Source organism: Cynoglossus semilaevis, chromosome Z, assembly GCF_000523025.1.
Source record: "Cynoglossus semilaevis isolate Cse_v1.0 chromosome Z, Cse_v1.0, whole genome shotgun sequence".
Taxonomy (NCBI): Eukaryota; Metazoa; Chordata; class Actinopteri; order Pleuronectiformes; family Cynoglossidae; genus Cynoglossus; species Cynoglossus semilaevis.
Window position 1 is genome coordinate 9,279,103 of NC_024328.1, and position 11,216 is coordinate 9,290,318.

Consider the following 11,216-nt stretch of genomic DNA (forward strand, 5'->3'; position numbering starts at 1 on the left):
AGTTAAAGATGCTAAGATTCTCTTTAGGAGTGACAAAAATGGACAGGATCAGGAATGAGGTCATTAGAGGGACAACACAGACAGGAAGGTTTGGAGAAAAAGCTAGAGAAGCCAGATTGAGATGGTTTGGACATGTGCAGAGGAGGGACAGTGGATACATTAGTAGAAGAATGTTAGAGATGGAGCTACCAGGTAGGAGAAAGAGAGGAAGACCAAAGAGGAGATATATGGATGCAGTGAGGGAGGACATGCAGGTAGTTGGAGTCAGAGTAGAAGATACAGAGAACAGGGAGAGATGGAAATCAATGATTTGCTGTGGCAAACACTGAAAAAAGGGACAAAGTCGAAAGAAAAATACTTTTTCCATTAGATTTGATGTAATAGAAAAGGTACAATGACAGTGACCATGGAAGCATGATATGTTTTATTAATGAATCCTTGGTTATTTTTTCACAATCAACACTTTAATGAGAAAGAAAAGTTAATGAAAAGTTCTGTTAGGCAACTGGACGTGAATTTTCTAAAAGAAGACATTTCACCTCTCATCCAAGAGGCTTCCTTAGTTCTAACTGGTGGTCATTTCCCCGCAAAAATCTAGGTAGGAACTGTGGTTATAGACTTGATCACATTTTGTATATTTAAACATACCATCACAGTCTGTAGCAATCACTATACCAAACAGCATACATTAACCACAACTGAATAGAACAAAAGGTCAACAAAGAGCCTGAGAAAAACAAACAAACACACACTTAAGAAGTTTGAGCCATGAAGCATGATCATGAGATGAACTGAGCAATGAAAGGCAATTGTGGCTCGAGCAACACATACTGTCTAAAGCACCATTCTACATTGAAATGCAGTTGAAGGTCCACAATAGAAAATTTGTTAAAGCCCAAACTTGAAACATCAGGGAGATTTCACTGACACAGTAGTGGATGACAGCTTCGTGGGGATAAAAAGTCAGATTCCAACCTCCAATAAAACAGTGACAATCAATTGAATACACTGGAAAGTGTTCTCTATAAAGCCTACTCACTGTGCGCAAAGTACATAAAATAACTTTTAGTTTAAATCATATTTGAAAAGTGATTTCAAATTTGAGTCAACAATTTAACACTAAGTATTTCATTCATATCCCATTTCATAATAACAACAAAAAAAGAACACATGCTTGATAAAGGCCTTGGATGGAAGAGACATGAGAGCGGACCGATCTGTTTGTCTCTGTCTCTCTGTCAAGTGTGTTCATTTTTTTTTTCATTTGAGTTTTTTTATCTGTTGGTTTGTGTTGTGAATCTTCATATCCATTTTGTCCACTCTGTTCAGCAGAGAGTCGATGGAGTCGTCCTGGGCCTCGATCTCAGACTGGAGACCAAGTCCCAGGTTCTTCAGTCTTTTCAGGCCGTCCGACATGTCATCTATGATTAAAAAAAAAACAGCCACTGTGAGTTCACCTGTATGACACCTTTGACATGTTACATCTTAATAATACACATGTTTGTGATCTGCTTGTTTTTACCTAGATTATTGTCCAGGGTCTGGTGAGCCTCCTTGAGGTGTTTGTTCTTAGAAAATCCATTCTGCCTGGATGAGCCATCATCCATTGACGTAGCACCTCCAAATCCTGGGGAAAAAAAACATTAAAAAACAAAAGTTAATGTAGAATATATGTACAACACATTATGATATTCTTTTGCCAAACTGTTACCTTCTGTGTTAATCCTTCTTAGGTTGGGGTGACTAGCTTGGTATTTATCTTCATACTCTCTGCTGCCGGACATGGCACTTTGTAATCTGGACAGAAACAAAAAACCTTCTTACAACTGTGTATCAAAGGACCCAACAAATGTTTAAACTGCTGACAGAAAACATGTCCACCAATCAGTAACACCTCTGATAGTGTATCTGTGTCCAAACCTTTGGTCGATATATAAACAAAATTGAATATAGATGGAATACAAGTATAGCCGTTACTTTTCCGAGGCCTGGTAGGCCTTGGGTTCCTCAGGTGGTGGCTTTGTCTCTGGTTTGCCTTTGAAGTAATTGACGAGGCCGCCCCACACACTCTTGATGCTGCTAATGTGCCTTTGGCTGGTTTTCAGGTCTTGATCCATGTTGTCCATCATCTTGTCAGTTCTCTTCAGAACCTCACCCTGTCGCACCAGCTCCTACAGAGTCAAACAGAGGAAGTGTGCGTGTGTGTGTGTGTGTGTGTGTGTGAGAGGGGAGGGGTGTGATGTAGGAATTTTATTGTCACACTCTGACAATTCAACCTTTTGTGTTGAGCAGAGCTATTTAGCTTGACATACCTCTGCAGTTTCCACACCCATCTTCTCAGATTCATAGATGAGGCCCATGGAGCGGTAACTGCTGTCGACAGCAGACTGAGCAGTACGTATCACTTCCCGTTGGAGGTAGCGCTGCCTCTTTTCCGCATCAGTTAATCCATCATCACTATCATCATCGTTGTTGTCACCAAAACCCCTACTTTTAGGCTTAAAGTCTTCATCGTCATCATCGGCAAAGGGGTTATGGGATTTAGGGTAGGCCATCTATAGAGGAGACCAGTTAATTTATAGTTGTTAATTTGAAAAGCAACCGTAACTAAAGTTAGTTTGTTAGCCTAGCAGTGCTTTTGATATTAATTAGCCAGTAATTAATCATGTTTTTCTTTGGTGGATGTGGGTGGTGTGTTACTGTTTTTTTTAGAATATATTTTTTTTCTAAAATTTCATTGACAACTTTGGGACAATCAAAGGATTCAAAGGTCTTAAATGTCTTCCCAGAGAACATGGACAGATGCATGGACACACTTTGGACAAACTATTTTGACAGTGACAAACATATCACTGACTGTCAATTTTAGCTTTACATGTTTTTGTACTGTTGAAAAACATCAGTATACTTCAACAATCAACAAATACAAATGAAGACAGTGACACTTTAGAATGAAAAAGTAATGGTTCGAAATATCCCAGAAACTACTAATGGGTTTAGCTAAAAGGAATTTATTTAATGCGAGTCCAAGACTGAATAATGCATGCACTAATTTCTGTCGCAACACTCTCATTCACTTATAATGCATTAAACAAATGTCATTGATAACTTTTGAATACCAGCACTCAGCAAAAACAGATGATTCCCTTACATTAAGGTGAAGTTACTTATATACAAAGCCTGTGGAATTGTGACAATATTTAGAATTGTTACGTACTTTAACGATGAGTTAATGTAGCCTTAGTTTAGTATCGTAGACAATAATAGTGAAGAATAACACAGTATAATTCCCAGCGTATAAGGTAGCGACTGGGTGTTGTCTTGCGGGCTAATTGTCAGGGACTGGTTGCCAAAGCTGCCACATCTACAAAGTCATATTTGTGCTACGACGAATGGCGTTTTAAAAATGTTACGTATGAAACCAAACTGATCAAAAATTGGTACAAAAGAGTTGTTGAACGAACCTTTAAGCGCCGCAGCGAGAGACGACGTTATTTTTCAGATGACCGAGTGACTTCCGATCACACTAGGTGACGTCAGCACATACATTCCACGACGGCCCCTACTGCGCAACAAATGCGCAGGTTTAACACGTCTTGCGTTATCATTTGCACGTCATTAGAGCTTCTGATGAGTGAACCTCCATTTAAGTAAAATTAAGCGATCTATCGTTGGAGTATAAAATTATTTAAGTTGGATTTAACAGTGAAATTAATCTTAACCAAATTACTTCTGACAACAATTAGTAAAATTAATACTATCGTGTAAATCTTTGCCTGTTTTATATGATATGGATTCCTATGATATGGACTTCTTAAAGAAAAAGGTGTAAAGAGGGAGAAACCATTTGTTTTTAACCATGTAAAACACTAAAGCGACAGTTACCTGTTCTGAATACTTAACTATGACTAAGTATAGTAAAAGTATAACTATAAATAATTAACACACAAGTGCACACAATAGTACAGTCCACAAGATTTATTTATGTACAAACAAGGACTTTACTTAATAGCTAAGCTAAACAAAATAACGCCACTTTCGCAGGGTAGGTTAAAAATCAGTCTTTGTCTTTTTAAAGTTAGGCAACATAAGCAATAGAGCAGAATACTCATGTCTTTTTGTTCAATAAATAATGATTGGGTAAAATAATGAAGACTTTATAACAAATTTAATCGTTGGTCTCTATCATCTATCATGTTATAATTAAAGTCAAACGAATAGGTTACATTTAGCCTGAAGTGTCTTTTTGCTGTGTATGGCATGTGACCATAAACATCCCGAATATTAAATAATAAAGTCAGAACATTTTACCTTTTACTACATCACATTACCAGACATTTTGTTAAATAATGTCCCCGACAGATTCAGGAAACCTCAACATTTACCCAGTTCTTTTGATTTAACGCGCATTTGCATAAAACACCAACCAGTACCAGAGCTGGCAGCGTTAGCCTCATTTGTCCCCTCCGACTTGCCGTACTGCGGCTGTGCCAGCACCAGCTGCTGTGCTTTTCTCTCTCTCTCTCTACGGTGTTTCGCTCTTCTGATGTTCAGGTAAACATGTCGGTGATGGGAGGTGGTACCAGGGGCTTTTACTTCAACACAGTCCTGTCGCTGGCCCGTTCTTTGGCAGCCCACCGTCCCGCACCAGTGGAAAAGGTGAGTGTGGAGTTTACCCGAATGTTTTACGAAACCTGTTTTTGTTACTGAGCTAACGTGAAGCAACAGTTCATTCGGGGTGTGTGACTCCGTTTCCGCAACAGGCAGCGCTGTATTTTCAGTCACAGCCGAGCTGACATTTAACAGACGTGCAGGGCAAACTGTCGGAGACCCGCGGTTTCAGAAGAAAGATTGAAATATTAAACAAGAGAAAGTGTCGTGGCTGCGTGTGTGTGTGTCTCCTGCTACTGCATCACACACACGCACACGCACACGCACACACACAGAGTGGTCAGACTCGATCAGCACTGCAGTCGAACAGGTTCACATAAAGTCAAGAGTCGCAGAAACGACGCATCTCTGTCATTACATGGCATTACATTTAGCAGACGCTTTTAGTGTTGCATACTACTGTTTCTGATGACGTATTTTTTATAACATTTTCTGAATGATGTAGTTAAATGTTGTCGAAACTAAGGCTTCGTGTCTGATTAGAATATTGATTTTGGTGGGTTGTTGTTCTTATTGATTTACAATGCTTTAATTTTAGAAAATTGTAGCCACACAGTGTGACCCAGTCCTCCAACGAATGTATCATATTTACTGTTATTGAGTGGTGACACATATTTACATTTTTTTAAAGAATGTAAATGTATTTTTTCTCATGTAAAGAGGTGTTTTTTTTAACTTATTCAGTGAAATACTTTTACTTACTTACTTTTACTTTTATAGTAAATCTTTCAGAACTGTTTTGTAGAAATTCAGAATTAGCCCGTTTGTATTTACCTCAGAAACAGACATTGTTATGTTTGAGTTCTCGGTGTTTAATTCAAGTCCCAGTCCAAGTCACCAAGCGAAGATTTAACTGGTGTGTCAATGTTTCAATTTTATCATACATTATTTATCCTATAAATGGTGTCCCTGTGCTCTTTTAGGTCCAGAAACTACAATGTATGTGTCCACTGGAAGTCCGTGGTGTGTTTACTCTGGACATGCGTCGCAGAGATGCTGTTATTGCACTGGCCGTGTTTCTGGTGGAGTCTGGCCTTCAGGTGTTAAGTGTTACAACATTTTTTTTTTCTATAAAGCATTCTATTCTCCACAGCCCATTGTTTTGTGAGTCACCTGTTGTTACAACTCCTCACATGGTGCCACATAAATAATCCCACATGATAAACCTAATCTCCCTGTTCCTATAATCTGATTAAAGTGGTCATTAGGCACGCAGATGCCAAGTAAAGCCTCTAAACTCATGATGCTGATTGAAGAACTGTGTTAAGGCTTAAACTGTGCTACATTACCTTGTTGTGTTAGCAGCTAAATGTTAAAAAAAAGGTAAATTAAAGTAAAGTTATTTTTTGGAAATGTAATTTTGAGACATTACACTGTGTTACTAACTGTTTTTGTTCATGCCACTTGCTTCTACTCTGGCAGCACAAAGACATATTTGTCCCTTACTTGCTGAGCCTGATGAAAGGACTACCACGGGTCCAGTGGATCGAAGAGAACTCGGGAAAGAAAGGAAATGGTCAGAACAATCCTCTTAAAGTCGGGGCTCTTTTGTTGAACAGTGATTGCTTTTCATTCACGGCGTAATTTAGAATTATTAACAATAAATTAACAATCAATGCAACATAGTAGACAGTAAAATATAAAACAATACATTTTTAACTTGGCATACAGTAGATTACAGTGGAACCTCGAGGTACGAGCATAATCCGTTCCAGGACTGAGCTCGTAACTCGAATTATGTTTTCCCATAAGAAATAATAGAAAAAAAAGATTAATTTGTTCCATTCCTCTAAAAAACTCCCTCATTAGTGCTAATAACAATGGAAAAAACATGTTTTTAATTGCTATAGAAAAATACACACAAAAAAGATAGTATATAGGGGAGGAGGAGGAGGAGGAAGGGAGGGAAGAGAGTTGGACCGTACGTAGACACTTGATTCTGTACCATTCCTTATACGTACACTATGTAACTTAAGTACATAAACTTGAATTAACTTAACTTTTTTTTGTTGTTGTTGTTTTTTTCGATTTGTATTTTTTCTTTACGGTCATATTTATCGACAATTTCCTACTTTATTTCCATGGTCATCATGCATTTCTTCTTCTCACCATCATCCTTACCACTCACTCTCTTAGGACTCATCACTATGATGAAGAATAATGCACAAAATAGAGAGACAATTACGTAGATAACGAGTGAAGTGGGCTGCTCCAAGTGCTTGGCCACCTAGTGTCAGCATCTGTAAGCGTGCTCGTATCTGAAATCTCTACTCGTTTCTCAAAGCAGAAATTTGCTCAAAGGCTTGCTTATATGTCGAGGAGCTCGTATCTCGAGCTTTCACTGTTTATAAAATATATTTGGCAGTATCCCATAAATAAGATCCTAAAAAACATTTGTAAGAAAATAGAAAATCCTCCTCAAAGTACTACATACAGATCTGCTCTGTTAATTGAGTTAATATTTCAGCACACTTGTATGTGCTCTCTGTGTCGTCTAACTGCTGTCATTTTCTGTGTCTCAGAATTTCTCCCAGTGGCCGAAACATTCAGCTTCTGTCTAGTGACACTTCTGTCAGACGTGGCTCAGAGGGACCCAGACTCTCGACTGGAGGTCGGCCTGTTATGATGTTAATCATTTTGTCAAGAGTTAAATGAGTGAAGAGCTAAGATATTGTGTCTAATATTTTCACCTCAGATTTTAAACACTATCATGGAGGTCATGCAGGTGCTGCTGGAGATGTGCCAGACACCTGATAATCAGGAACAAGGTACAGACACTCATGCTCCAGGCAGCAATGCAGAATCATTTTAAAATTCACAAATGCTCTTTTGTGTGTGTCAAGTTTATCTTTGCAGATATATCATCCCCAGCCTGCTTGGCATAACTCGAGCATTTGGCCGCTACAGCAACACAGACGAGGCGCTGCTGTCCAAGTTGTTCCCCAAGGATTCTCCGCAGTCACGCTGCGTCACAGAGGAGGCGGAGGGGGTGCGGCGCAGGTCCTTCAATGACTTTCGTTCCATCCTTCCATCGTCACTGATCACCGTGTGCCAGAATGACACTCTGCGAAGACGCACGGGGACCAACCTGGATCCTTCTGCACTGGTGTGTGACACAGCAGTGAGCACCCAGGATATAATCCCACTGTCTTTGTGACCTTTTCAGACACTAAACATAATCCCTTGTTATGTGCTCTGTTACAGGCATGTGCAGATGCTGGTGGAAACTCACCCTGCTCCCCCACTACTCCTGGCCCACATTACTTTGAAGGTAAAATGGAAATAATCAACATCATCAACTGGTTTGATTAAAATGAATGTCAGTTCAACAATGTTGATAATAATCAATAGGATGGTGTGTGTAGCAGATATTTAAGGTTGGGTGAAAAGGTAGTTTGTGTTTCTCTGTTTAGTACTGTTTTTACTGCAGTGCTAACATTTGCATCATCTGATGTTTGTTTTAATGTCAGTGCAATAGAGCAGCCACTGCTTCATTTCAGGGCTTGTTTTGTTTGGCCACGAAGGTAGAGAAAATGTTCAGGTTGACAAAAGAATAATTAATATTCTGAAAATATAAATTAATGTTAAAAAAAAATCCCAGGAAGCCTTTATCGAAAAAATAACTATCCATTTAAATAATGAGTTTATCATTTAAAATCAGTGTTTCCCAAACTTTTTTTCTGGGGACCTGTATTTTTAAATCTCACAAACCTTCGTGACCCAAATCAATAAACATTATTTGTAAACTCCTGGGAAACATGATGCGAGACGACTCCCCCCAAAAAATATCTTGCGACCCACCTTACGACCTAGTCTTTGGGGAAATGAATGATTTAAATAATGTTTTTCAATTATTTGGCCTAAAATTGTTTCCTTGCTGAATATTTCTTACACCTGTGTAATACAAAAAAAAAAATCATTCTTGATATTGTGTTTCTCTGTGATACATTTACAACATTGTTAGGTTCTGTATCTGCAGTGAATTATTTGTACATGGAAACCTTCGCATAATATTGTGGCATATTGTTATTCCGTTTTGCTTTCTTACACTATTTTTATACTTATATAACATTCCTGAAATAACTGCGGTTCTCTGCCTCCTGCCAAGATTTCATTGTCTGTGTTGCAATATGAATTTTTATGATGAATTCTAGCTCTTTTTTTTAGCTAACTTGCCTCAACCAGTTAATGATTTCACTCTTGAACAGTATATTCATATAAAGCCCAGAGCTGCAACACTGTTCTATTTGACTGATCAGGATAATGATGACACATTCCCTCCTGGTTTCAGGTGCTTACCTTCCAGATAGCAGTGCAGTGGACCCTGACTACTATTTCTCTACAGTCAGCTCCAGTTTTTCAGTGTCTCCTCTCTTCATGGGGCCTGGAGAAAATGAGGTGGAGGTTCCTGTTGAGCTGCTGCGACACCTCCTGGGAATGGTACAGCCATAATGTTTTGTTTCTATTGTTGTTGTTTTTTAATGTACTGTTCCATACTTCCATTCACTGTGTCTTGTGGATTCACAGGTGAAGATCTTCGTTTCTGAATCTTTTTTGAAGTCTCTTGATAGCTCTGTGTTGGAAGTTACAGAGGTAAAAATAAAAACGATGATCAAGTCAGATTTGATTGGATGATTTCTGTTTTCAGTCAATTCATCTCCTTTGTCATTGTCTCTTTCGTGTGTTGTTCAGTCTAACCCTGGAGTCAACCTCTATTACAAAGCCTTCAGTGACCCTCTCTATGTGTGCGTGTTCAAAATGCTGCGGGACACACTGTACTACATGAAAGGTAAAGTGTTCTAGAGTAAAGTTTTTGTGTGAATTTCTCTTTTTTTGTGGTGTTTTCTGCTGTCAAATGTTCACATTTCTGTCACATCCCTCAGCCTTGCAGCCAGCTTTTGTTCGAGAGGTACACGATTTTGTACTGGAACAATTTAGCAGCAGCCAGTCGGAGCTGCAGCGGGTGCTCCATGATGCAGGGGGGTTGCCAGGGGAACAGAGCCCTCTTAAGCTCCGTTGCCAAGCCAATGCGGCATGTGTGGACCTGATGGTGTGGGCCGTCAAAGATGAACAAGGTAATCAGTAGTGATGAGCAGTGTTTTCATGTTTCACACTGAGAACAACAGCATTAATAACTACAATCATTTTATTATTATACTTGGAATAAATTGAAGAATTTCTTGATCTTCATTCTTTTCCTCACTGTATGTTTCCTTTGAAGGAGCGGAGAATTTGTGCACCAAACTGTCAGAAAAACTTCAGTCAAAAACCTCCAGTAAAGTCATCATCGCTCATATGCCCCTACTCATCTGTTGTCTGCAGGTACAGTGCAACACCACAGCGTGGCACACCTGCTGAGATTTCAAAAACAAAAAAAATTTAGATTTTAAGTGTCTGTTTATTTATTTATAATTTTTTCTTGCGTTATCTTTTGCTCCGTTCTAGGGCCTGGGTCGTCTGTGCGAGAGGTTTCCTGTCGTGGCTCACTCCGCCACCACCTGCCTCAAGGACTTCCTGGTGGTTCCTTCGCCTGTTCTCATCAAACTCTACAAGTATCACAGCCAGTACAGTACAGGTGCGAGTCATTTCATCACTCTTTCCCTCAAATAAGGGTTTTCAGAATGTTTTAAGTAAATGTTTTAAATCGTACGTGTCAAACTCAAGGCCCGGGCACTAAATGCGGCCCGCCAAGCCCTGTTGTGTGGCCCACATGAGCTTAAAAAGCATTTAATAAAGTCCATGCAGCGGAGTTTCTTAGCTTAAGAAATTACTTTTTTTTTATTAGACAGCAATGAACAATATTTGTAGCTTGAATAAATAATAATCAATTGCAGAAACATGTATCAGTCTGTTATGGAGTAGTTACATCTATACCAGTGGTCCCTGACCTTCTTTGTTCCAAGGACTGGTCAGCCAGTACCACCTGTTACTACAGACTGGTACCAAGGTACTGAGGATTGAAGAATCATTAAATTTTCAAAATAAAACATCTACTAGACTCTATTCTGTTTGTATCAGAGTCTGAATGACCTGTTATTTTTAAAATATTGCCAGATTAGCTTCAAATAAAGGGAAATGGTAAATGGATAAGACAGGTTTTTCTTTGAATGAAGTAAATTAGTAAAAATTAAGTACATTTTTTCACTGTGTCCCACTGTGGCCCTGGTATGGACTGGGAAGGACCTATGGACTGGTACTTGTCTGTAGACCAGGGGCTGGGGACCCCTGATTTATACAGTCTTTCATTTACAACCGGCCCTTAAAAGGGAACTGTATTGCTGACCCCTGTTTTATATAATACACCTCTGTTAAAATCACTTCAAATTTCAAAGGTTTACAACCGATAGCCAGTTTATATGAATTGCTCAAATGTAACTTGGGTGAATTTTATAGTCGTCCACTCATTCGGTTGCCTGTTTTCCCAAACGTGTTGTGACTGTTGTATAATCGGCTCCAGTCTGTCGACGGTGTCATCTCTTTAATATGTGAGTTATTTTTAGAACTTAAAATTGTCCTCAGGGCAACTGTGTTGGAGGAACAATGTT

The 11,216-nt window shown here is 39.1% G+C and overlaps 2 protein-coding genes across 3 annotated transcripts in view; one reads left to right on the forward strand and one right to left on the reverse strand.

The window, feature by feature from the left end:
• Positions 1-406: 406 nt before the first annotated feature.
• snap29 (synaptosome associated protein 29) lies at positions 407-3,572 on the reverse strand. The gene is made up of 6 exons (XM_008336127.3): positions 3,465-3,572; positions 2,313-2,555; positions 1,978-2,171; positions 1,712-1,797; positions 1,523-1,627; positions 407-1,421 (listed from the first exon to the last, which is right to left on the reverse strand). Exons 2-6 carry the CDS (start codon positions 2,553-2,555, stop codon positions 1,261-1,263), a joined length of 789 nt encoding a protein of 262 aa, XP_008334349.1. The 5' UTR covers positions 3,465-3,572; the 3' UTR covers positions 407-1,260.
• Positions 3,573-4,129: 557 nt separating this feature from the next.
• pi4kab (phosphatidylinositol 4-kinase, catalytic, alpha b) overlaps positions 4,130-11,216 on the forward strand; it is a 27,467-nt gene continuing 20,380 nt past the window's right edge. The window contains exons 1-13 of one of the 2 annotated variants that reach the window (XM_008336125.3): positions 4,130-4,659; positions 5,595-5,711; positions 6,094-6,187; positions 7,194-7,282; positions 7,367-7,439; positions 7,515-7,777; positions 7,876-7,942; positions 8,963-9,111; positions 9,199-9,264; positions 9,364-9,460; positions 9,555-9,746; positions 9,893-9,993; positions 10,117-10,246. In XM_008336125.3, coding sequence (XP_008334347.1) covers positions 4,561-4,659; positions 5,595-5,711; positions 6,094-6,187; positions 7,194-7,282; positions 7,367-7,439; positions 7,515-7,777; positions 7,876-7,942; positions 8,963-9,111; positions 9,199-9,264; positions 9,364-9,460; positions 9,555-9,746; positions 9,893-9,993; positions 10,117-10,246 — 1,537 coding nt within the window. In that variant the 5' untranslated portion in view covers positions 4,130-4,560. The remainder of the gene's footprint in view (positions 4,660-5,594; positions 5,712-6,093; positions 6,188-7,193; positions 7,283-7,366; positions 7,440-7,514; positions 7,778-7,875; positions 7,943-8,962; positions 9,112-9,198; positions 9,265-9,363; positions 9,461-9,554; positions 9,747-9,892; positions 9,994-10,116; positions 10,247-11,216) is intronic. The other variant, XM_008336126.3, reaches the window with a different exon arrangement.

Coding starts and splice junctions, on each gene's coding strand:
- snap29 (XM_008336127.3), bottom strand. CDS start 2,555: ATGGCCTACCCTAAATCCCATAACCCCTTTGCCGATGATGACGATGAA. Junction 1,798..1,977: donor GCCTACCAGGCCTCGGAAAA/GTAACGGCTATA, acceptor GTTTCTGTCCAG/ATTACAAAGTGCCATGTCCG. Junction 1,422..1,522: donor GACCCTGGACAATAATCTAG/GTAAAAACAAGC, acceptor TTTTAATCATAG/ATGACATGTCGGACGGCCTG.